At 40.2% G+C, this 26,958-nt stretch overlaps 1 protein-coding gene across 1 annotated transcript in view; it reads right to left on the bottom strand.

Annotated features, from left to right (window-relative positions):
• fstl4 (follistatin-like 4) overlaps positions 1 to 11,389 on the bottom strand; it is a 169,687-nt gene extending 158,298 nt beyond the window's left edge. The window contains exons 1-2 of the mRNA XM_041051793.1: positions 11,240 to 11,389; positions 1,004 to 1,037 (exon numbers count right to left, since the gene is read on the bottom strand). Of these exons, the coding sequence (XP_040907727.1) occupies positions 1,004 to 1,037; positions 11,240 to 11,389 (184 nt within the window). The remainder of the gene's footprint in view (positions 1 to 1,003; positions 1,038 to 11,239) is intronic.
• Between the last annotated feature and the right edge of the window lie 15,569 nt (positions 11,390 to 26,958).

The following is a 26,958-nucleotide window of genomic DNA, read 5'->3' as shown; positions in this document are numbered from 1 at the left end:
GCCCACACAAAATCACTGTAGCTAAGTGCGTAAAATGCAGGATAATAGAATTGTAGAGCACACTTGAGGTCACATTTATCTGCATACAGCATCAGTAAAACAAAAGCTGCTACATGGCCTGAACAGACAGCTGGATTGATTAAAACAGACGCATACCTGTTCTGTCACATGTGCATGAGACAGACGACTGAAAAACGCAGGTGAAACACTTTCTGTGTAAACATGCCGTTATCGGGGGGTTCATAGTCAAGAATATGAATGATCTTATTTATAAAGGCATCAATTGTCTGAACAATCACTGTGAACAGCCTACGAGGCTCAAGCCAAACAAACATTACTTCATTCTTTCTGAGGTCCCCTGTCATCATTTTTGACAGGGGACTGAAGATGGTTGACAGCAGAATAATTACTCACATGACAAATATATTTTCCAACTTATAGACAGGTTGTCACTTGGAATGAGTCATGTCAGGTGCTTCTACTTTTTGGTCTGTTGAGTCGATGAGAATGGCAGGACATGGTGGACTTGAGTTTCACAGTATTCCTGAAAAATCCTCCTTTTTTAAAACTACACTACTATTTCCTCTCAGATTGTGTCAAATGCAACTGAATAGACAAGTCTAATGTCTGCTTGTTCCACAACTGGTTGGCAGATTATCTCTTGGCATCCACGGACAAGTGAAATGCTTTCAAAATTTTAAATCTGAAATGTTTTCACACACTCCTTTTGAGGACAGCACAGCACAGCAATGAATGTGATGCAGTAACAAGTGGGATTTTTCAGTTTTATCATCATCAGAGCTCTCCTCTATAACAGGCTGCATGGTCCATTTTATGGGAGCCATTTAGATTTGAATTACTTCCCAGCAGCATTTCCCAGTAATCAGAAAACCAAAGTGTATGCCATAATAACAGTAGAAGAAAAAAAAAGATTTTGTCATGGAGTACAACACGGCATATTTTGAAAAATGCTGTTTGCTTTGAACACAGTAAGTGTACTCACATTGATCGATGTTCCCGTCTGCTTTCCCCTTCTCCTGCAAACAGAGAGCACACACAAAGAGTGGTTATTACAGGCTCGGAGGAGTGAGACAAAAAAAAAAAAACAAAAAGAGCCCTTTCTGCAGCTTTTTGCAGACCATTCGTTAGTGTGCCTTTTCCTCTTTTCTGGGCTCAGAGAAGGACAACGACAGAAAACAAAGGTGAACAGATGGAAAGAGAATGAAAAAGAGAAACAGAGCAGGAGTGAGAGAGAACGGATGATGGATGACAGGAGAGAAACGAGAACACCTTTGCAAAGGCGGATCCCACAGTCAATTCAATCACCCAATTGGAATTACACTTGCCAAATGGGTGCAAGATGGCAGGTGTCACCATATTGTGCTGGAATGTTTATCAGGATGTCAAACCACTGATAACACGAGGATAAAGTCTGACTTATTTATCAGTCCTATCTGTGAGTATGATATTGGCAATGCAGTTTCAAATTTATCAAAATAAATGTCACTTTCATTCATTGCTTTCCAACTACTCTTCTTGTTAAGTAGTGTTTAGATGAAGAAAAAGAGGACAATCATATCCAGAGGTGAGGTATATAAATAGGATTATTAAAAACAAATTTGCTGTATTAAGAGCTACAGTACAGATACCTGAAAGTGCTGAGGATAAGAAGTAAAGAAAGTGTCCTGCAGCATCACAAAGTAGGAACAGAGGCAGAAGAAGATGTGAGACCAAATTCTGGTCCATGTGCATACTATCATATCACAAGGGATGAACACCTTACGTGGCGGACAACAGGAATTAAGATATTAAAGTATACATATAAACGTAACAGGGGAGTGGGATAAACAAAATGCAGTCACGCGTGAATTAATGATGTGAATGGAAAATGTTTGGTCTGTGAAAGTTTTGGATGGTTGTGAACTGATATTCACTGCAACTCACAGGTTATGTTTTATTTTTGTTTTTACCTCTAGTAGGAATCCAGCTGACCTGTGTATCACAGTGTATTTGTGTACCGAAGGTGCAGGGATTTTAGTGTGCATTGTGTGCTTGTTAGCTACTGATCACCTGTGCTTGTTACAGCACTAGGAATGTCGCTCTGCATAAATGTATGTAAACTTGAAATGCAATTTAACGTACACTAGCAAAAGAAAGGATCGACATGCCGTTTAAAAATAGAACAGAAGCAGGTCTTCCAATGCAACACTGCTTCTAAAGAAGCCAATATGAGGCAGCAATTGAAGTGTTGTGACATTTTGCATTCTTGTCCCTCAGTGTAGATGTCACTGGTAATGAGGCTCAGTGATAAAACATGTGTGTCTGCGAGGCCCTCTTGCCTTCCCAGGAGACTGAGAGCCTCACAAGAAACACAGCAGTTTTAGTGCCTCCTGTCATTGCTTCCTCCTTTGTCTCCACATCTCTATCCCCTCTCTCTTTCTGCCATCTGTCCATCTTAATTGCAGACGTGCTTCCTCATGATGGCAGGATAAAATTGAGTGTACTCATCAGCACCGCCTTCCATCATCTCGAGTGCTGCTGTTTGATCAATTGATTAGAGAATCAAACCAAGCATAGAGGTGAAAGAAAGGCTGTGTGCTTCTTTCTAAAAATACTGTCCTCTCTTTACCATGACTCTCCAGGGTTTGTTTTGTCACTTTCCTTTACACATGCAGCATATGGGGACTTCTATGGTGTAAAATAATAGCAGAATGCAACTACAGGAAGGCCACTTGATAAGGCAAAGTCAACACTAACATTCACCCACAGATGATCAGGAGACAGTTTGTATTTTTCTCTGAAGTGTTGTCTGTCACTTTCAGTGGGCGAAGAAATGTACATAAGTACCAACAGAATTTTACTTCAGCAAATAGGGCAAAGCCACTGGGTTTCAAATAGCTGGAATCTGATGTTATTTGCTACCATATTTTCTCTTTGTGATAGAGGCTGATTAGATGGGTGAATTTCTACACAGAGCGCTTGCCCAGCAGGCAGGATTATGTGTTAAGATTATGAGATCAGTAGGGATGCTGAGTGATATATACACAATAGGGCAGACAGCAGATTCAATATGTTTTAACCTCTTGAGCCTCAGCCTGTATTTGCTTGACTTTCGCTCCCTGTATTTCCAGGCTTACTGCATACTCACTACATGTTTTCAGGACATGAGGCTACTCAGAAATTCCATCTATGGGCTTTTAACCAAAAAAAAAAAAATCAAAAATTGCACCATTTGTGTCCAGAGGGTTGATGGGGATTTAACGACCTTAACCTCTGAGCAGGAAGTCACATGCAATGAAGACAAAATGTGCCAGCTGTGTTCTTTACAACTAATTTCTACATAACATTTGAAAGACAATGCAAGAAGGCAAGAGCATTACTGCACTCATGCCATGGCCACCTAGCACAGGAGTTAGGGCAGGGTGATCTTGTTTTCAAAGACTGTTTGCCCACTTTATTGGGTTTTGTGGTAGCAACAGAGTTTAAGTGTACAAGCTCAAGACTGTTAGAGCTTCTCAAAAAAGTTAGTACAAACAAATCTCTGAGTGCTACATGCCTCCATCTCGGATGCCATTTAAGCACCCACGCAAAATAAGAACCGTTGACACTGCTGCCATAGAGACTGACATTTTGTGGGAATGCATCTGAACAGCAGGGCAATTCAAGCCAAGCTGTGTCTGTTACGAATTCTGCTTGAATATGCCATTTCCCCGCTCTCTCATATGCGTTGCTATGCAGGCACTTTTCATTCAAGGACCCATATGTTTATATGTACCCACTTTCTGTCTCTCCATCTTTCTCTGGCTCTCAATTCCAGTCAACAACAAAACTCTCTGCTAGAATTAGATGTCTGTATGCCAACTCAGCACTGCAGCTTCAATATATTTGTTAAGCAACAGCCTCAGATATAGTCTGATACAAAGAGCATAATAAAACTTTGACCTGTTAAACATACTGCCTGATCATGACAAAAAGGGAGGATGAGGGGAAAAAAAAGTTGAATCCATAAGTGAATGTGCTTTCACAAGAGTTCATCTATACGCATTCAATAATTATTCCTTAATGCCTCTTGCTTAAAAGAACCTGTCTCATCTAACAGCAATTCATCAGTGTACCAACAACCTACTTAATGAGCTAAATGAAAAGGAACCAAAAGGGAAAAAAACATTAGCAATAAGTGGAAATGCTTTCACAGGAATAACTGTGATGAGTCCTAAAACAGAACTTCTCAGCATCATTAACTGGAGTGGTTTCGTGTTCCAGTGATACTCAGTGGCACGATCTGTGCTCTAAATTTTTTTTATTTATTCACATCAGTCCATCTAAAGACAAAGTCATAAAACAACAGCTTTGCTAAGTTTTAGATTTTTATACCCTACTTGATATAGCACTTGTGAATTATTGGGCTAATCACCTATAGAAGGAACAATTTGCTACTGCCATGCAACCGAAGCTACGTTCATAATTTACCTCAACAACTAATAACAATAAATCACTGGTGTAAATGCAGTTTTAATATCTTAGAGACAAGTGTAACTACATTGAGTGTAAACAGTAAAATTACAGTTAAATTACAAACAAGTCGGTGCAAGTCTATTTATTTGGTTGTGTTGTATCAGCATGATTCTATTTAGAGTACTACTAGACATTAGGGATGGGAATCTCCATCCCTCAAAAGAAATAAGAACACTATATTTTGGCTCTTACTCCAGGATAATGTGCACAAAACCACTCTCTCGTGAAATATACCCACTCAGCTCCTTAATGAGGGTTATTGTCTAAGAGAAAACACAGAGAAAGGTGTGTGAGAGAATGTAGCTTTCTAATTTATTTTTTACAATGTATAAAAAATTCTAAAATTATTTATTTTACTGTATCAAGTTATTCAACTAAAAGCAACTTACAGTCATTTTCCTGAAAATAATACAATGAAAGTTTAATTTACTGACCAACATCAATGGTTAAATGCTAAATGTGTGTTCTGGAGCAAAGGGGTGAAAAGGGAAAAAAAAAAAGTGTTCCACTGTGTTGTTAATGTTGCGTTTCCAGCAGTGGATAACAACCTCTCTGCTGCAACACTATCACGGCAGAAAATCATTATTACCCAGAATGCTGTACAGGCAGAGAGTTTTTGAAATGAAACAGACTGTGGACTACAGCTGGTTGAATAATTTTTTTCAAACTAATAATAATTGATATTTACATTTGATACCATTAACAAGTAGAGAAACATATTAAACATATTTGTTGGACGTCAAGGATACATACTATGTATTTTGGTGAGTAACACTGAATCTAAACATAACTTGCTTGTTTACAAAAAAAACACCACAGGCACAGGCAGTTTTGGTGACAAACAACAATGCTGACCTTCAAAAGCAAACAATAATCATAATGTCTAGACTTGGTCGCAATGAGCTTAGGACAAAATCTGCTGTTATTAATCAGCTATGTTCTTTGTTTTCCAAGTTCAGACAAAGTGGGCGTCACAGCAAAGACATCTGGGAAGCTTTATGCTCATGTCTGCTGCCTTAATGCTTGGTTATGACATGTCACCTCATGGCCCCCCAGTTTCACCCTTTGTTCTCTCTCAAGGCGCTCCCCATTTATATATCTCTCATCTAACCTATTTGTACGCTATGCTTAATATTTTCTGCTCTGCCTGCTCCTCATCTTTCATCCCATCACCACTTCTTCTGCATTGTTTTATGGATATACCAATTGGAGTACATAAAACACCAAAAATATAATCCTCCAATATCCAATGCATTGCTTCACCAACCACAAGTATGAAAACAGTTAATTTATCAACAACAATTTCCTGTGTCCACCTTTATTACATGGTAACTGCCACACTTTAGGCTATCATGGCCCCAGTGTACACTACACAATGCTGTGCCCCAATACAGTGTTCTGTAACAAGTAGAAATGTGTCACATTACAGGAGCCAGAACTGGCACACGCACACACAGCCCCAGACACAGAATGTAAAGTTTTATTGGTTCATATTATGGTAACCACTGCATATGTTCTGTCTACCTGAGAGGTTTTTTTCCAGCTTTGAGCAGAAATTATCAAGAGACAGTCTGAAAAATCATGAAGCAACCCTCTGGGGAGTGCAATGTAATAAAAAGCAAAGCTTTATGGGCGTAAGTCATAATCAAAATGTAAATGTAATGAGGTAGCCCCACTCCCGAAAATTAAAACACAAGAGAAGCGCCTGTCATCATGGTGAGAAGGCTATTTGCTCTTTTTTTCCCCCATTTTCATTGTTCCTGCAGTTATTCCTTTTTACTCCTAAATCAGGGGTTTTCAACCAGTGGTTCGAGGCTCCCTGGTGGTCCATGAGGGCATTGCAGATGGTCCCTGACCATGCTTCACTATGGGAATCACTTTTTAAACTTCTTTTAAACATATTTCAAATTATTGTATGTGAATAATCAAATTCATGCAAATATTCAGAAAAGCCAAGGCGACTTAAACAGTGCCCATCCTGTCTATCCATGGTATGAAGTGCAATGGCTGTGCCACAGAGCGGTGCTAGCCCATGTGGTTGAACTACATGGTGCGATACATGATTTCTTATTTAGGCAGAACTAAACTGAACTGGCTTTTAACTTCAGTGACACTGGTTAACTAAACTGGCCTCTCTCACTAATGTTTTTGCAGAGCTTAACAAGTCGAACCGCTCCATACAGGGAAGGGATGCAGACGTCTTGCAAGTGCTTGAAAAACTGAAAGCAAATGTTTAAAGAAAAAAGAAAAGGTGAAGAGGGTGGCTCAGAGTGATGACCTGGTTAAGTTTTCATCATCTGAAGAATATTCTGACAGCACTGACATTATAGGGAGCCATTTGAGAAAGGTTGTGCTTCGATTCCTAAAGTACTTCTCTGACTCTGACGAGTGGTGTTGTGACAGCAAATGGATCCTGCTCCCATTCAGTGATGATGCAGCAACAGGGTCAAGCTTAACTACTGCAAAAGAGGATCAGCTCATTGAGATGTCCACAGACTTTGTCAACAGCCACGCGTATGACACGCAACCCCTTGTGAAGTTCTGAATAAGCTGTCAGGCAGAATTTCCAAAGCAGAATTTACTACCTATCTCTGTGAGAGCGTTTTTTCCACTTTGGTATACCTGAAGAATAAGCACAGTGCAAGGGAGGCAGAGAGCGCTAACAGGTAAGGAATAAACCTAATCTCAACCTTTTCCCACACCCCACAACAGTGGTCCTCAGGTTGCTTCTCAGGCAGAATAGTGGTCCCTGGGTCACAATCAATTGAAAAACCTTTCCTAAGCCCTTCTTCCTATGTGGTTCTTTCAAAATCATTTAACTACTCCACTCTTTTCCCTCTTCATAGAAGCCACTCCCAAAACCAAATCATACCAAGTATGCAGCACATAAAAACCCTACAAGCTCATCGGTGTTGGCTGTCCGTATGCTGTGACACCTAACACCAATGCAAGAATCCAGGACAACGGCTGCTGCAGCATCTGCCACAGTGCATCATCCCTGGTACACCTGAACCACCACTCAGTTAAATATTAAGACAGTGTTTATGCATTGGTGTGTAGGTGTGACTAAAACACTTCTTTTAGTGCCAACAAAGTTACATAAATTGTGAAAGAAATCTGATTATACCAAAGCTGTGAGCAATCTTGTACTGCAACCAAGATGGACCCTAGGAAGTTGACAATAAGTTAAAAGGCTTTCCTCTTTACTTTTTTGCATGATTTCTTAGTCTTTTTTCAGTCTGTTACACCCCTAACAGAGTCTACTGTTTCTCCGTTTACATGTTTTGTATTGTTTCGGGGGGATTTTAGTCATAGACAAAAAAAAGCATTACTTATTCATTCCCAAAGGCTTTCAGAATGCATCCTGCATAATCATGTGAATTCACGGATTTGCATGTTGCACTCCAGGGTCGACTTTAAATTCTGGCATCAATCGACAACTTTTTAAGTTCCAATTCTGGCCAGATACATTGAGGGAGGGGTGCATGGGAATTTGTTTTCTGCATCAAGGGATCTCTGAGGACAGAGCCACCAGGGCTAAATGACATTCCACAGCCAACTGCCAACTTGGCAAAGCCCAAAGTGAGTCAGACTTAGAACAGACCACGGGGTGTACATGCTTCATTTCACAAAGAATTAGGACGACCGCAGGGCTGTGTGGTATGTGTCTATCTGTGCGTATGTCTTTTTGACAGTCTGTTAGGGCTTTATGGTTCCTTTGTGCAGACAACATTTGTTATAAGGTCCATTCTTGCTGGCAAGAACCTGTTTGCTTGCTGGGCTTTCCCTTTAACCCATGAACTTCTCATGTGCTATCATGATAGATGCAACCAACAGGCTCGTTCAGAAATCTGCCCAAAAGGTGCTATATGTAAGTTTTTGTTATTGCTACATAGCCAACGTCAGCATTAACAGCCGTTTACTTACCAGTCTAGAAGATACATTACAAGTTCAGCATCAAACTTTATTCCTTTACAGGCTACTTCTTCACCCTCTCATGTTGGACTGGAGGCAGACAAGAACCTACAATTACTCACAATTGCAAAATGGTATTACAAGACAAGACGGGCAGGGCTTGCTTTTTAGTGTGCTAATTTCAGTAGAAGAAAATAAGTGATAGAAAAAGAAGCAAAAAGGGTTATAACTCTCATTTCTTTCCACTGCTTTACACAGATGTTGGCAAACAAAGGAATTAAGTTTGATACTGAACTTGCAAAGTTTTTAGTAAGTAAACAGATGTTAATGCTAATGTTGGCTGTGCAGTGATAGCAAATGCTTAAATATAGTACCGATTATCTCAAACTGTTGTAAATTAATGAACAAACAAAGGCTCAGTTTAAAATGAAGCACACACAGAAAACAGGAGATGTAAGGCAACCAGCATGCTGTACTTAATGGTAACCATTGACAAAAGTACAGTAAAGATCAAATTTAACAGAGCAGAGTTAGTTAGCATGCATCTCCCTCTGTGCATTCATCCACCATCGTTCTTATATTAAACTAAATATTCAGACTACACCCCACATCATTTCTGGAGTAGTAAATACCTACTTAATATATATCATGCAGAATAACACAATACCATTTTGTTCACATTCATGTGTGGATATTTTCCATTCTTTACTTGTCAGTTTTGAATGGCTATTGTTCTGTTACATTCCCAGAACACTGGCTCTGGACCATGCTTGGGAGACCCCTATGTCTACGTTAATTTAGCCTGGCTCAAAACAACTAGCTGGCAGTGCTGACAAGCCTTCACAGACACCCGCAGAGAGATATCTCAGACACAAACGAGAGATTTATTTCCCTTCTGCTGTAAACACAACTCAGGGGCACGGTGACTACTGATATATCATGAGCTTCTCAAAACAAGTAGGGCCAACAAACAGTAATCTTAGCCACTTGAAACAGCACGGCTTCAACTAAACACCAGCACTTCCCACACACACCAGGAGAGTCACTCTAATAACGTTACATGTACCCACACAGCAGCTCTCAAAACCAAACCAATGCTGATCTTAGCACAAACTGGGAATGTACCTACTCTTTTAAGTACATGAAATCTATTGGCTATGGTTTAACTGAAACACAGCAACAGAGTTACATTAAAGCATGTTACAGTAGATATAATATTAAATCTACTCTAATTAATTACACTCAGCAGCTTCTCACTGAAGACAGTCTTCTATCAGCCAGTGTGGGTACAAACTTGTGAAAACCTCTAATCTGAACACAGGGCTTTGGTATAACTTAATAATCCCACTGAACATTTATGCTGTTCACCCCAGCTCAGATATCAGGCCATTTGTTTGTTTGTTTTCATACTGGAACATAAAAAAATAATACTGACAGTTTTAGGGTCATTATAAAAATGATAACGAGCCTGGCTTTTTTAGCTAGTTAGCTAGCTTAATGTGTCTGACTTTTTTTTTAAGCTAGTTAGCTAGTCTGCTGGACCTCAGGCAGACTAAGTGAACACATAGTTGACCTAGCTAGTTTTGACGTTTGATTTTTTTTAGCATTCAGGAGAGATTTAGCGAAAGTTACTAACGTTATAGCACTTATGACTGGAAACACCGACTTGGTATTTTATGGCAGACACCTCAAATAATCAGGCAACTTACCCGCTATCCGGTCTTCTTGGAAGCTAGTTAGTAACAAGGCATTTGTAGTTCGAAAAAAGGTCCATTGACGAGCGCACTTCCAATAGAAGCACCTTACCAATTTAATCCAACTCATGTGTCCGAACCAAATAAAACATGCGTATAATGAGGACAGGAGATAACTAAACAGCCCATTTCCGTTACGCTCGTCACCAACCTAAACTGTCAACATTTCAACAGATTGACGACTCCACCAATGGTGTTTAGAATCAATGACCTAGGTATCCGCCCAGTGGCACGGCAGACCAATCAACATCTTTTCACCACCTAAATTGACATACCTGAAGTCTTTTTAAATCTATCAGCCAATCAGAAACCGCGCATCTGTTCATGTCGCCCACGTTTGTTTTATTGACAGGTGAAGTCATCCAGTAGTAAGTCTGCACCATGAAAACACTCCAGCCAATAGCAGATCGCCCAGTGTATGGCGGCGTTAAATAATGAGAAAACCGTTTCTGAACATTTTCAGGGTTATTAAAGTAATAATTTATCTCTGTTATTGTAATTTGTCGGCATCTTTTGAACATATTTGGTATAGCATTCACAAATAGCATCATCTTTGAGTCACTTTTGGCTTTCAACCTAAAATTTGGTACAGTAATCTTATCCGTCCTGATACATCCTGTGAATTTCAGCTTGATTATTGTAATTTCATATTGTGGACGAATGCGCTGTATTTGAAAAAGGAAAAACGAGAAAAGAAGAAAACAGAGTGTTTGCTTTGGGCTTGCAACAGTTCTAACAGTGGTATTCAAATTATAAGCCATTTAAAGTGGGCATATCAATAGATTGGAATGCGCAGGTTGACTTTTCCCATGCCACGGGAAATATCAAGACAAGACAGTACTGTTTCACAGTAACAAAACTAAACAGACAATGTGTTGACTCACTTAATTTTTCTGTGTAAACCTGATTTGATTTATGCTTGGTATGATTGATTTATATCTCCATAAGTGTTTCTCTGGCTTAATAGAGAGTGAAGGTGATGGCCTCAGTAGGAAGCAGAGAACAGTCAGTGTGTTTGTTTGGGTGTGTGAGTGGGAGTTGCGCAAGATATTTACCATGGAATGTGGTTCCTGGGAGGAGGTACGTGACATGCTGGCTCTGTCCACGCTTCCTCGCCTGCTGCCCTTGTGCCCTTCAGCCAGCCAGCACCCTGAGGTTCCCAGCAGAGTGGCCACAGCCACAGCCCAAACACCCAGGCTGCCCATGAGTGTCTACCTGAATGGAAAAATAAAAACATAATTCATTCAAAGTCCTCACACTGTATACAAAACATATTACACATCTCTATAGTCCTCTTCATATTCACCTGGGTTTAAAGGGAATGGCAGTTTTTACTTCTCCATACTGTGCCTGAGCACAGTGAAGCTTACATATAATCTTCTTTAAATATTTTAGTGTTGTGCATAGACAATGTCCTGTTGTGTATGATTTTGTAACTTTAACTGTAAATCTTTACACCTTAGCTGTGATCTCAATCTGTCATAATCCTAATTGTATGCAAATGCATTCTGATGCCTTCATTTACTTGGATTTTATTGTGGGTCTCACAGCACACCATCATCACCTTCACAGTGTTATCCACAGTGGAGATAAACACAGATGAGTTAAACTCAAATAAGACCATTATTTGATTAGGAGTATATGTCACTGTAACCACTACAGTGCACAGACTTTGTTATATAAAGGTCTGCCAGATAAGGCAGACAGAAAACAAATTTTCCCAAATCAGAGTTCTGAGAGAGTCTTATTTCAGTAGCTATTTCCAGGCATGAGATGACAGAAGATGATGTCTTGACCCAACAAAGGCAAATATGGACAGGCTTAAATATGATATCAACAACTTGGTATTAATAGCATCTTTAAGAGATACAGTTTCATCTTTCAGTGCTTCCAGTAAGAATTCATAAATACTGTGCTGTTTATAGATATCTATATTTCAAGAGTGTGTTCAGTACATGTAGAGACGAATACCTTAAATAATGTTCGTGCATGCACAGACAGACACACAATGGAACAAACACTGTACACTCACATACACTCATCATGCCTTCACACGCACATGTACACACAGCGTAATACAGCTACGTAAACATCAAAGCCCACACTGATGGGAATAATTGTCTGTATTACAAAGGACACAGAAAATCTTTTGATGTCAACAAAGAGACAACCTTCTGATGTTGCAAATGGTGGAGTGTGGCATGGGAGCTTAAAATATAAACTCTGAAGATCAGTTTCACTGTTGTGACACATACACACTCACTCACTCACACACACATACATACATACAGAAACATGTCCAAAAGAAAAAGACCACACACGCAAAGCATCACCACTGCGTTATTGTGGAAAGCAAGTAGTGGCACGGAAACATTTTTATTTATTTATTTATTTATTTATTTATTTTCAAATGACTACTTCCTCCTAAATTATATAAAAAACAGCAAGCAGGCATTTAATAATTTAAACATTAAATGTGTTTTAAATGATACTGCTTTGGAATGACTGAGCCAGAGAGCTGTTCATTTCAACTGGAAGAAAATCACTAAATTATCAGCACTCTCTGAGAGTCACAGTCACATCAAAACAACACTGTCCCCTTTATACAAATAGTATTTATTGCAGGTTCTGTATTGTACTGGGTTTGTATTGCATTGCACTAGTGTTTCTGTTATTGTGTCCATCCCTTGTTTCCATCCTAGCGTCTGATGCCCTCCAGAAGAACTTGGCATTTTGCACTGATGAGAAACATTTATTGGAGTCCATCAAAGCATTGACTTCTTGTCTGGTCTTATCAGCTGATGTAGGTCTTTATGGCTGGACTATGTGACACGGCAGTTTGTTGTGTGTGTTATTGTACTTTCAGGTAATGTGTTTATTGTTTTTACTGTGGTCTTATACTTTATTATGTGACTTTATTGTGTGTTTTACTGCAGAACCAGTCTGAAAACAAATTTCCCTCAGGGGGCCATAAAGTTTCCAATTGAACTGAAACAAGGGCACAAAAACATGCAATGCATGTCAAACAGCGCAGGCGTTTATGGTGTTAAATGTCTGCAGCAGTTCTTCACTAGAATTTTGAATACAAGGGTTACAACGGTGCCGTGATTCTCCTTGACCTGTTATGCCCCGGTCCTGCTGGCTGAAATTTTACTCCCTGCTTTAAATATCTATTTTTGCTTTTTTCAACAAATAAATAAACACACATTTTGAAGGATTTGACCATAATTGATTTTACATTCATTTGCACCATTCCTCAACTGTAATAAAAGGTGACAATGAGAAAATTGTTCTTGCAGTGTGATGCAGGAAAAAAAAAACTTTCTTTATCCAAACCACCAGTTTTGTTTTAAAATATCCTATACTTTAGTGAAAGCAGCTATAACACAAAGTAAAAATACTCTAATTAAAGACCTGCATTCACAATACTACTGAAGTAAATAAATGCTGCCTTAAATTGTTTTATTTATTTATTTTGGACAGTTGGGGGCAGTGGAACAAGCTGTAAACACAACACTAAAATAGTGAACATGTCAGCAAACAGTTGCCTATTTACACATGCAGGACATATGGAGCAACATGCGCAGCATTAATTTGAAGAGTGCGTCTGGCCACCTTATTAATATTCTTTGAACATTTACTCTCCTTTCAGCTCTGTTTTTGTTCTCCATCAACTCTGCAGAAAAATATCTGGCTCTTGAGCTGATAAATGCTCCACTACGTTCACCAGCTCGTCGGCGCCTTTGTCTGCCTTTTATTTGGTGCTGAGCAGGTAGCGTACAATGAGTTTATTAGAACCTTTTCACTGAAAACAGCTGCATGCTGCGTCTGGAAATTAGCTTGATGAAAGCATAGTGGTGAGCCAGAAAGCCAACACAATGATCCAAAATCCACTAAATGCTGCACAGCACTGGGGATAACCAGAGAGTCAGGTGACAATTCCTGGAGGGTCTGTCACTATGACTAACCCCTTTCCCATTACACATAGTCTTTGATCCACTGTTAATATGAAAACACAGATTTGTGCATCATTAAGTAAAAATATATGAGTATTATCAGGAAAATGTGCTCTGTATCAACAACAGAGCATGCAGGAGGAACTGCCAGTGTCAGTGTCGTAGTATTGTACTGTACCTTGAATACTGCATTACTGCATCATATGTTATATGTTCACTATACTGTGTATTCTGTATACCCTGCCATACTCTGAGCTTTTATCTGCATCTACGCTGTCTTTTTCAACAAATGGAGCCAGCTAAGCTATCTGACCGTGAGAGGTGAGGCTGAAAGATGGGGAAAACAGATAGTAAGTGACCTTTGAGTTAAGATTATTTGTCTCATGCTGTTTCCGACTGGTCAAAAATTGACTTTCAGGCTCAAATGCTTGTTATAGGTTTTTAAAATTAAAGTAACAACTAACAAGAAGTGTTAAACATGTAGTGGAGAAATAGGTAAAATATTTGTAGCATAAAGTTGAAATACCCAAGTGCAAGCAACTCAGAAATGTACTTGAGTACTTGAGTAAATATCCTCAGTTACCTTCCACCTCTGCTAACGACATGCAAAAGTCCTGTCAGTGTAAACATCACTCGACAAGGAACCACCAACATCATTCTGCTAGCCAGCCTGCAGCTAATGGGCCCTCATAGATGAGAACTCACCCTTGTGAAATTAAACACCAAATGAGATCTGCCAGTCACTGTCTTAATGTGCTGCCTGCCCCCCTGGCATTGTCCTCCACACACAGCTACACACATTCATACATGAGTACACATAGGCATGGACACACACACACATACACACACACACACACACACACACACACACACACACACACACACACACACACACACACACACACACACAAACACTGACACACACACAAACACAAGACTGGTGGTGTGGAATGAATGGTCCATTTTGAAATTCATCAGGAAGGAGAAAGTCTAAGAGGAAGCCATTATTTGACCAGCATATTAAAAAGCTTAAAGAGACATACTCTTTAAAATCACTGCACCCTTAGGCAGCTTTGTTCAGATCAGACTTGTTTAGTGAGGGACTTCCATTATATAAACAGACTAAATGTACTGAAAACTCAACGCCATCTACTCACACCCCAGCCACCGTCTCTCCCTATCTCTCATGTTTGTTTTTTCACCAGTATTGTAAAGTAAAGCCACTAAAGTATTGTTAGGTGCCTAAAGCGTTCTGTAGAGCTGCCTGCAGCTGGTCTCTCTCGCTTTTCAGTCGCATACTTTCTGATAGGAAATTTCATACTCATTTTCTTTATATATGTTTTGGAGAAATTGGTTTGAAGGCTTTTTAAATTAGGAACTGAACCAGCCAGTTATTAGTTGAATCACAAGCTTGTAATAATAGATTTGAAAAAGGTGAAAAATTAAAAAAGGGGAGAATACAAGACCAGAGGGAATGGACTATTCATCCCATACATCATAGCAATGCACTTTTGCAGGGTTTACCAAGGACTGCGGACTTGTATTAAAAGAGACTTGAAGAAAAATGAACCTCTGCTTTAAACTGCTACAGCTATTTAGAAAAAGAAATGAAAAACTTAACTCGTGAACTTGATTTTGAGTTCTTGTGGTTATTTGTGATGCTGGCAGTCCAGGAACTGAAGCTTTCTTTATATTCCTACTATAACTACTGAAGGAAACAGTCAGCTAAATGCCTATAATGAGCAGTGCTCAGGTACAGTAAAGAGCCATCTGTTAGGCATCACATTTTAAAATGAGGCATTTGGAGGAAGGCCTCTGAGATGCATCAGCTTAATTCAACCATGCACTGCTATTTCTAAGGTATAGCGTGTGCTAGGTCTAAACATTAATTTTCAACTTCTTTATTTTGAACGGCTGAAAAAAAAAATCTTAATGAATATATGGATTGATACATAAAAGGTGTTTATCCCGATATTCTCTCAAAATATTTTATCTCTAACCAGACTCACAATCCCCTGAACAGCTTCACACTGCCTTCATTTGTCAAAGAACTTTCTTCACTGTGAAAAATTGCTTTTAATAAGGTTGAGTGATTACTTCTATTAATTTGAGAATCAACACACAATTTGGTGAACTTTCATCTGCAGTACTTTTCAAGAAAATGTAATTACATACATGCAAAACAGACACCAAGAGACCAATTTGAACCAAATTAGATCCAATTATGACCCTGACCCAGGGGGAGTTAGTCTCTCTTCCGGTACAAAATGAAAATTGCAATGATTATATGATTACCTCTGGATCCTCCTAAACATTCAACACGAAATATCTTTCTCCTCCAGTGTGGAAAAACTACAAACACATCTGGCTCTGCTCAGAGAAGCACACACAAACTGTCAGGCTGTAGCTAATGGTGATATGTGTCGGTAATATCATGTATGGATCCTAGAGAGCATAATGTTCCACGGCATTGATGTAGACTAATGTCTCTTGTTTCTTTTGTGGCAAGCATTTTCTCATTTACAATTTTCAGTGTTTTTGCAGGCTGTAGATCAAATCATCTATTGATTAATTTGATCCTAACCTATGGGCAAGATTCCCCTCTGCAAGCCACTATACACTATATACTAGTGTTGAGGCAGTAAGTCCTCAAATAAATGCTGAAGGACATCAGTTGGGTTCCGTAGTTCAGTATCTTCATGTTTGAGTATTGAGTATAGTCAATTTAGTCATTTTTCATGTGCAAGCTCACTACATTCTCAAAAACCTGACACAGCAAGAGAGTCCAGACATGATTGAGGCAGCAGTCATGCTGATGCTGGTAACAAAAACAGTACATTCTCGATAAGTTGATAGTGATCAATATGTTGGTGAACAACTTGATTCCAGATATTGTTTTACATCTACAGTCTTCCAGATTTAGACCTGGCAGCTCATGGCATCAGAAAGTTTGGGACAAAGTTGTAAAACAAAACCAAGGTTTCAGTGAGTACAGTGAAAAATCTGGCTAAATTAGCCTGACTAAATGGACATGTTTGTCAAAAGACTAAGACTACAGCCAAATGTGAAACTGGCATGTAATTGAACACTGCATGCGGCCCCACAGCTTATCTGTCTCTCTGTAATGGTAGCAAGGGGAAGGCCTCTGGCTGAGCTCTGAAACAAATTCAAGTGATCAGTCGGAGCTCTCTCTTCCTGCTTTCTGTCCCAGCTCTGCGCTCCAGGTAGGTTTGCTGTCACAGTTACAAATGACACATTCAGTTCCAGTACGACAATCAGTCCCCACTCAGCATGCTCCCTCCCTGCAAGTTGCTGAGTATTTAAAAAGATTCCAAAGGAGGGCGGGAGTGACAGAAAAAATAACATCTGCGAAAGCTGCACACCACATGCTGAAACTGTAAGGTTTGTAGTTCACCACCCTGAAGTGAGATCTTTTGCATATGAAGCACTGTATTGAGTTAATTTTACTACCATGACACATACAGATTTTATTTTAAATTCTCTCTGCATACTTACATCTTAGAAAATATTTCTCAGTTAATAAGAGGAGCCCTGCTTTTGAAAGAGTTATGCTTTTTTTCAGCTGGGTTAACCTGATACCCTTTAAAGGTAGAAGGTAAAAAAAATTCTGCTGTCTATCATTTTTTGGAAAAGTACATAGCTTTTTTTTCCCCAAATGGTGTATGCCCCATTTTGGAACAAACCCCTCTACATGTTGTTACTCTGAGTGCTGCCTCAAACTGATTCTCCTCTTCAGTAAATCTCTGCTCTCATCCTGCATGCACCGGCCTGTGTCCCTGCTCTCATGTTTCAAACAGCCCCTTACTCAGACAGATGTCTATGCAGCATGAAATAGAGCCACCGAGGGGATCGCCTTTGCCCAAAATGTTTTCATGATGCTCGGATGCAACAGCAACTCACTCATCTATGTGTCATTCTTGTTCCTGTGTGGTTGGAAAAGATACTGAAAACTCCAAGGGTGTCAATCTGTCTGTCAGGCATGCATCAGGATCACATGTTCTAACCCTAGTTATCTTCTAGACACTCCAGGTGAACAGGATACGCATCCTTTCAGGGTTTTTTCTTTTTTTCCAATGTTTTTTTTTTTTTTATGACACGTAATGTGATAAATCTCAGGATGCTCTGGAGTGGTGTTTCCCAAAGAGGATTTACACAGCACAGTCAGCTGGAAAGATAAGGTTATGAACTGTCATTCACTGTAATGTAAAAGGCTCATAAGCACTGCCCCTTGGAAAGGAGGAAGGGAGTTGGCAGCGCACCAGTTAAAAGCTGACCTAGAGACAGCTCATGGTTAAAACAATTTAAATTGTTAGATAGGCAAGTAGGAACTAATTAAAAAAGAAAAGATCTAATTAGTGATGACTGTTAGCAGTGGAAGCAAGAAAGGGACTAGGGAACAGATATTCTTGCCTTTATCTGCATGGTAAGGTTTAACTAATTCCAGCAGTATTCCTGAAAGGTTGAAACCAGTGGCTGTGTCACAGGCCCACACTGCTGATCTCTGTCACATGGCACGTGTCATGAATTTATTCTAGTCATGAGCTGTAAATCCTCAAAGGCAAGTCTCACTGCGTAAAAACTGTACATACAGAATCACGGGTCAAATCTGACAGACCACAAAAAATTTTTGGTGATTTTACCCACAAATAATGTTTAATGCATGTTATAAGGTTATATTTCTATGTAGCATGAGCAAGGTTTCACAGCACAACTTCTTTTACGGGTCAATCTAGAGAGCCGTGACGTGATGCTGTCAGCGTCTTTAATTCTTCTCCAACTCGTGGAATGGATTATCATGTAAATGTAGAACATGTACAGCATAAATTTCTGGTGTCTATGCTCCGACCTCAAAGCTCCCTTGTATGGCACCCTAGGGGAAGATAGACTGAGAGCCTACAGGTGGATGCTGGGGTAGAGTTGGGGCTTTTGAAATGCTGCAGTGGCGACAGCAGCGGCATAGCTTTCAGGTGAGTGGTGTGAGCAGGCGTGCAGCCAAAGACTGAGCGGAGCACTGACAGCTTAAGTACACCACCATGATTAAAAGGATGTGTTGGATATGTGTTGCAGTGAGATAAGTACGTCATGTGAGCGTAGCAGAGTACTACAGTTGGGCTGCCTGAACAAGCTTGCACGGTTTGCATCATATTTGAATTTTTTTTTTAAATCTCAATCTAAGTTGGAACTGTAGTTTTTAGCAAACATGTCTCGAACAGGAATACACAGTGCATTTGTTTTTGATTTTTTTCTGCCACTGATTTTATGAAGTAGTGAGTATTCAAGCAGCAGAACTGTGTATGTGGGACTGACTACAAATTAACTACAGTATGTGTGTTCATGATAATGGAGGAGCGTGTCACCCAGTGCAGCGGTGAGGCTCAGTGATGTATTTTTAATAGTTTTTGGACTACAATCCAGGTCTATGGCACAAAGGAGCATGATATATCAGGCTCTGGAATACTTGTAGTTTGGCTTAAACAAAACACTGATACGTTCCTTTAATTTATTCAGATTTGCAAGCTAAGGACATCTTATCTGCAATAGCCTTGCATACATAAATCTGTTTGATGGGAAATTAGGTGAAAAGTGGGGGGGGGGGTTGAAAATTAAGAAAAGGGTATAAAGGTCTAGCAATTTGTAGAAGAAAAAAGACTAAATAAAACTATAACACTGGGCATAAGCCAGAGAGGCACACAAAAGACAGGAAATAGTGAGCAGAACAAATAATGTGAGTAACAATAAGGATGCCATTAAAGCAATTACAATGTGACGAAAAACATATGGCAGCATTGATAGAAAAGGTAATGTATTCATTTTGCAGAGAAACAACCACACATGTGCCTTTTCAGATTGTGCTAACTGTAACCTTAGAGAGAAAAAGATTGAGTCGGCCTCCCAGAAAAGGCAAGGGGACCTTGGAAATAACACAATACAGGTTGTGTTGCTTTAGCAAGACCACATATCCTTATCAGCTTGGCTTCTTCTGCGTTACCTCAGAATTAATTATTGCCTGACACTGTCTTTTTGCCACTCTCTGTCTCTGTAGAGGAGACAGAGCTTCAGGCTGTTAGGTAGTAATAAGACCCCATCTCGAGACAAGAGAGAGAAAGAGAATGAATAGGAGGCTCCCTCTTTCTGTGTCATACTCTATTCTCTTCCTCCCCTTCTTTACCTTTCTTACTCAACAGTGATATTGACTTTTGGCTTTTTCTCTGACAAGTTTCCTTGACCAGATCCATAGCCCTTGGGTGTTAAAGCCCACATCCTGCTTGTCAGGTGTGGCTGAAAGAGGCACACACACTGCAAGTGACTTGTTAAATCCAGAAATCCCCTGCAGGCTGTATGACAAAGGACATCAGGAGGATCTGCAGCGCCATGACAGGGTGGTCTGCCTGGCTAACAGGACTGCATCTGCTAATTATAGAGCAGTGGCAAAGCACTAGCAAATAACACGAAAGAGGTCTGCATTGGTAATGAAGAGAAAAACGCCTTCTAAAGCATAAATAGCTCTCTGGAGGCACTTTGTGGTGAAAAATGTGGTGTGTATAAATCATCATCACTGACTGAAGAACCACTAGAACCCGTAACTACTTGTGTGTTGTTGTTTGAAGCCTCGCTCACGGCTGCAGCAGCCAGAAATCAATGCATGTGAAGAGGCAGTAAAATATACAGCCCCGTCTCCTAAAAATTATGTAAACAGCAAAAGCAAACAAGTTCTGAACAAAACATAATTGCAGCCAGATTATGTTTCCTATTAACATAATGAGGATATGTTGTCAATTTATGTATTTGGCAAGTCGCAAATGCATTGATGCTGAACATATCAGTAAAATGTTCACTGACAACATATTTGTTTTCTGCTAAAATAGCCCATTCTGCACTACAACATCCACATGTAATGACAACAGGATTATTAAACTTTAGAATGGATTTGTTAAGGCACTCACAGGACTTGGTTAAAGTCAGGGAAGGATCGTGGTCTGGTTTGTTACAGAAAAAAGTTCACAGTGACTTCAGACACAACGTGTTTATATACATGTAATCAAAACCATGATCTTTCCCTAACCAACATGCTTTTGTTACCTAAACCAAACCATAGACTCCGGTCCCTGCCCCTGAATATAATCCAGCCAGTGATTACATATCTGCTATTGCAGATTAGTAGTGTAGAAACATAATTTCTAGGCAACAAGGTAGCTAATATAACATTCTGAAATGTCAGTGTACCTAAATGCCTGGCTGTTGGTTTCAAGAAAACAAATTATCTCTACAGATTTAAAGTTAATACATTTCCACCCCAAGCATTTAGGTATTCAGCAGTTAGTCATGAAGTTATGAATGTTCACAGAGGGGTTTGTCTGTTGGTGTGTCTTTGTTGAGTTTGTTGAGAGGCTGTCACACTTGCCATGTGTTTGCCATGTTCTTTTCTATTGCAGCTCCACCAAAGCTTCACCTTCACATTGATTCAGAAGTGAGATTTTCTAGTTCCTACTAGCAGCAGAGGTGTTTGCAAAAGGTAAACTCAAAATAGTAAATTCAAAGCTTGCTTCAGAACCATTAAACTTTCATCACTGCCTTCTGAACTTTTTTTGCTTAGTTTGCTTTGGTTTCATGTTCCCCACAAAACCCAACACTGTGGCACAAAGTGTATAATAATATGTAGAAACAGTGGCTTAATTTGTTCAGAGCAAACACTGATATGGCTTTTTTGAAATTAGTGTGGTATTGATTTCTTCCATTTGCTAAGCATCTGATCATTTCAGTCAGTGGCAAAATAGTCCCATGATCCTGATCAGATTTTTTTGTGCTTTGACAACACGTCACATGGAGCTGGAAGTTAATTCTTGAGGAGCAGCAGGTGTGACAAAATAATCTCAACTCAAGATCCTCTAAATAGCATTTTCAGGGCTTTCAACCACTTTTTTTTTTTACTGTCAGATCTGTTATGTCAGGTGATCAAAACAGATCATATTCATCTTCATATACTGTTTCATACATTGCCTTAGCAACAAGCCATTTTCATTTCACAGGAAGTCAATCACGAATGGGTGATACTTAACCTCAGACTTTCTCCACTTGACTTGTTGAATGTTTTCAGTGAACAGGAGAAACTAGACAATGGGCTGCCTGCTACCGTGTGTACTACTGTACATTTCAAGACAGACTTTCTAAGTGTGAGATAACAACATAACTCTGCATGAAAGAACCACTGTTGGGGAGTTTCAACCAAGGGAAGGGGGAGTGACCGCAGAAAAGGGACAGGCAGATGGCTGACTAAATTCACAGCAGAAAACAGATATGCCAGGTGACCTTTCTGTAACCCCTCTACACATTTCTCCCTTTCTGCTGATCTTTCGTCAGTTTCCTGCATTCAGGCAAAGGAGGCAGTGAACACTGTTTGCTCAGAGCTGCGCAGCTGATGCTCTGAGCTCAGCTGCTGTGTTCATATGGGATGCAGCAGTAAAGGTCATTTCTAGAAGTTCAACATTAGTGATCAGAATTTCAAGTGAACCATGTTGCCCACATTTTACGGCCCCCGCACTCTACAGGGAGTGCAGGGGATCTATCAGGTGAGCTGACAGACACTGTAATGTGTCTCTGGAATAACGAAGAACAGAGTCTAATGGAGCAAGTTCCTGGTCCTCCTCAGTTTCAGTGTCATTCATATTAAGTGCTTCCCATTGTCATAGGCCTCATGTTAATCAGAGTTATATTTCTCGGGGCATGAGAGTGTATGAGTGTCGGTGTGCCCTCGCTAAACCCATGAGGAAGAGTTTCATCAGTTCAATTTAAAACTAATCTTGTCAGCCCCATCGGAAGTGTGTGTGAGTGAGTGCATGGTGAAAGAGTCAGCCTATAAGAGTGTGACTCACCATCTGTAATGCATTTTTGCCTTTGTTTGGAGTATGGCTCATTATATTTCTTTGGAAAATTTGCAAAGCCAAACAAATCAAAGTCACCAGGCATAAAAAAAAAAGAAGGGGAGGAAGAGGGTTTGGTTTACCCGAGGGGATAGCTTTGTTGTCTGGAAATAAATCCTGCTCCTGATTAGACAAGCTCTGCATGGGGTTTGGGCGATGTGATGCCAAGAATTTAAACTGTTCACGAATGGGACATTATGATTGATGCGAAAAATTCAATTTATTCTAATTAAATGTTACATGCAATTGTCACCCAGGACTGTTCATGTGTGGACTGTTTAGAGCCTGCAGTGCCTACCTCGAATTCATAAAAAGGACTGGTTAACAACTACGCTATGTAAAGGAGAAAAAAAGAACCACTGTTAATTTTTTTCATCTGCGTTTGGCTGAACCTCCATCTATCCATCCATCCATCCATCCATCCATCCATCTATCTATCGCTGTAATGATAGTTTATGTGTTCTGGGTGTTTTAAACAAACCTTGCATTAAAGATTTTGTGAAAAAAGCACTGTTCAAAAAAAAAAAGCACTGTAAATTGTGGCTGTTTTCACAGCCACAATTTACTATGAAAGCTCGTACGGAAGCAACAGTTGGAACCATCAAAATGCCCCTGTCCTGCAGCTTATTTCCTTTCTAACAGACGTAAATCAACATAACGTAAAACACAACTTCACGTTGAACGTTTGAAAAAAATTCTTTGGGAGTGCAAACCAGCTTTGAAATATTCTTTTTCATTTGGACCAATACTACAACAACAGTGCAGTAAGAAAGCAGTAGCATACAGGATAGCTGATAGCTGCACATGTGGGTGTTGCTTTCACTTGTTTTGTATCAAAAGTGCAAGTAGGCAGTGAATATTTTCGTGCATCTATGTGCCACTCTCAGGCTTCCCTCTTTTCCAGTATTTAGGAAGATGAACAGCAGGGAAGTCAAGTCGGAAGAGAGACTGTGCTTTTCCCAAAACAACCTGTGTTCACCCTCCCATGTAAGCAAGAATTCTCTCATTTGAAATGTCCTGGAGCAAGACACAGAAACGCAACCCGCCATTCTGTCACTGAATCCGACCTCTGGCATTCAGGGAGCGACGGAAAGAGAATTTCTCTACTCGGATCGATAAAGTATCACATTCATCATATTATCAAATTGATTTGAGACCAAACTGGGAGGTAAGGTTACTTCTTATGGGCATATATTATTTTCAGCAATATTTGTCTGGTTCCTTAATATATAAACTGTATCTGTCCATGATTAAACATCAACATTGCAAGCAACTCTTACAAAAACTACTGGCAACTCAAAATCCAGTTATTCCTTGAGAGTTTAACAACCACAAAACAACAGCAACATTGACAGTTTATTTGAAAGGAAAAACTGGCTGCTTCTTTATATTTTGGTAATGTCACTCAAATAGTCAATTACATGGTTATGCTGACATATTTAAATCCAGTCTGGAGACTTGCTTAAATAGACTGCCAGACTAAGAATAAATAGTCCATTGATGCAAGACCTGTGGGGGCATGTGGAAACTCTTGCTCAGCCTGGTTACACAACAGCAGAATAGACCTTTTTTTGTCATCCTTGAAATTTTTACTTTATCCAACTAGCACGCATGACATACTGCACACATGCATTTACATACATATGCTGCTTCAAGCTGGTTCTGGCTTTTGCAGGGTTTAAGTGCTTAGCGGGGAGAGGACATACTCCAGAAGGGTAGTTAAACTCTCATGACTCAAATGTTACAGTGAACATTTTTTGTGTGCATATGTGAGTGTGTATGTGTACATACACTAGTGTGGCTACATGCCACTGTGTCTTCAGTATCAATTTTTTAAGTGTGTGAGTCATCCCACTATTAGGCTGTCTCTGAAGCACAACAACCAGCCATAATCTGCTGGACACCGCGCTGTAATGGCTCTCTGTGAGACAGCTAATAAGTTACACACCAGATTGCAAACTGCAATAAGCCCGACTGAGTCACTATTCTGGGCTACATCATTATTTCTCAGCCCATTGACTGTGACCCCAGGGTGGGCTGCAGAACTGCTCTGAAGGGTTGAGGACATGATGTGGCCCCTAAAAAACCTGCAGATGTAGTTGTAATTTAGAAAAACCTGAAAACTGACTTTGTCTGTGATTTCAGAGCCACAGTCACTATTGTTTATATATATATACATTTGGTGTTCTGGTCATGTAAAGCTCCTGTTCTTTCTTTAATTGTATCTAAATTGTGGTTGACTAAATTCTGTGGTGACAAGAAGAGGCTTCATCCCTGTTCTACTGCCTGGGATGATTTTAATTCACAGGTTTACTGAGTCAGCTATGAGAAACACAATAAGCCCAACTGTTGAATCCAAGGCCAATGAATCCATGAACACAAATTTTTAGAACTTCTTCAGCCAGAAATTGTATGTCACACGTTGTGTCTCTATGATTTCTTGTTTGTATTCCCTTGCAAAGAATGACCTGGCTAATTTCTGAAGGCTGTATATCACTGTAAATCACGAGTTCAGACCGGGGATCCCAGTGTAAACACATCCAGCTGAGAACCGCTGCCATTAATATTCTCATTCAAGAAAGATATCGATCCAGGTCTCTACATGTGCTTGCATGTGCGCTCGTTGTATGCGTGTGCGAGCTCGGGGGGCAGTTGGCCCGCTTAAAGCCGAAGGGCTAAGGATTTACAACCAGTCTTTCACAGATAGCAAAGTGATGAATGGCCATAATTCTGTTGCTGGATGTTGGCTCCATATCTGGTTCCAGGTAGAGAGGAAATCCAACCCGGAGAAAGGCAAGGAGGGAAAGCAAGGATTGGAGTATGGGAGCAGGAGGTCGGAGCGTTTTCAGCACCGCGGAGAGCTCCGGCGCAATATACGCTATATCACGGCAGCGTGCGCGCCGACCAATCCTCATTTCCCACTCTGCTGGCCGTCACGGAGGCTTTGCTGCCGCTGTGCCAGCTCTCTGGTGACACTGATAGGATTTTCCCTTGAGAGAGAGCTGAAGCAGCTCATTTAACACAATCAGACAAGAAAATCTCATGTTGTTTAGAAATTTCTCCCCCCACTCATTCTTGAGAGTTTTTTGCATGCCGGCGAGTAGAAGAAGGGTGTGTGTGTGTGTGAAGTCTTCCCTGCGTCCTGACAGAGAAATTGGCTGACGGCAGAAGGAGGACCGGCTGAGGAGGGGTGGAAGGTTGGGGGTGTTGGGACCGGGAAGCCATGCCCAGAGAGCACGTCGAGGAAAGTGCGTGTCTCACGGTGTTATCATTTCAGTCCCTCTGCTGCTTGAGCAAACCTGGCGCATCCGGACAGAGGAGTCCTGCTGAAGCCATTTATCAAACACTGCCCTGTTGTTTTCGAGCAGGTAGAGCCGCTGCACACTTATATGAGGTTACCAAAGCTGGCATCTGGTCATATTGAATGATTAATCACACCCCGTGTTGCGCCAGACAATAGACGACATACCAGGCAGTGTAGTTAAACACTGTCACAGATTGTCATTGACATCGCCCTGCGCTATGAGGCTGCACCTCACACATACTGTATCTGTCAGGCTGTACATTCTGGAGCTCTCACTCTCTTATGGATGCATTTCTCCCCAGCTACTCACAAACTAATTCAAAATTAAAGCTCGCCACTGCCATCCTCTTTACAGTTTCCATTCACACTCACACTCCTAACGCAAAGAGTGACACATGAAGCAGCGCCATGCACCCATAACAACAAAACTTGTAAAAAACAAAAAAATAAAAAATAATAATAAAATAACCAAGACGCCTTTAGGCAACCTTTGAGCCCTTATTCCATATTAGTAAACATAGCTTCTACCTTACCTTACCTGGTATTCTGAGGCAAGAGGACAGAAAGAAAGGAAA

This window comes from Toxotes jaculatrix, chromosome 12 (genome assembly GCF_017976425.1).
Source record: "Toxotes jaculatrix isolate fToxJac2 chromosome 12, fToxJac2.pri, whole genome shotgun sequence".
In the NCBI taxonomy this organism is placed as follows: domain Eukaryota; kingdom Metazoa; phylum Chordata; class Actinopteri; family Toxotidae; genus Toxotes; species Toxotes jaculatrix.
Note: the sequence above shows the minus strand (reverse complement) of the source record. Positions and strands in the feature narration are given on the sequence as shown.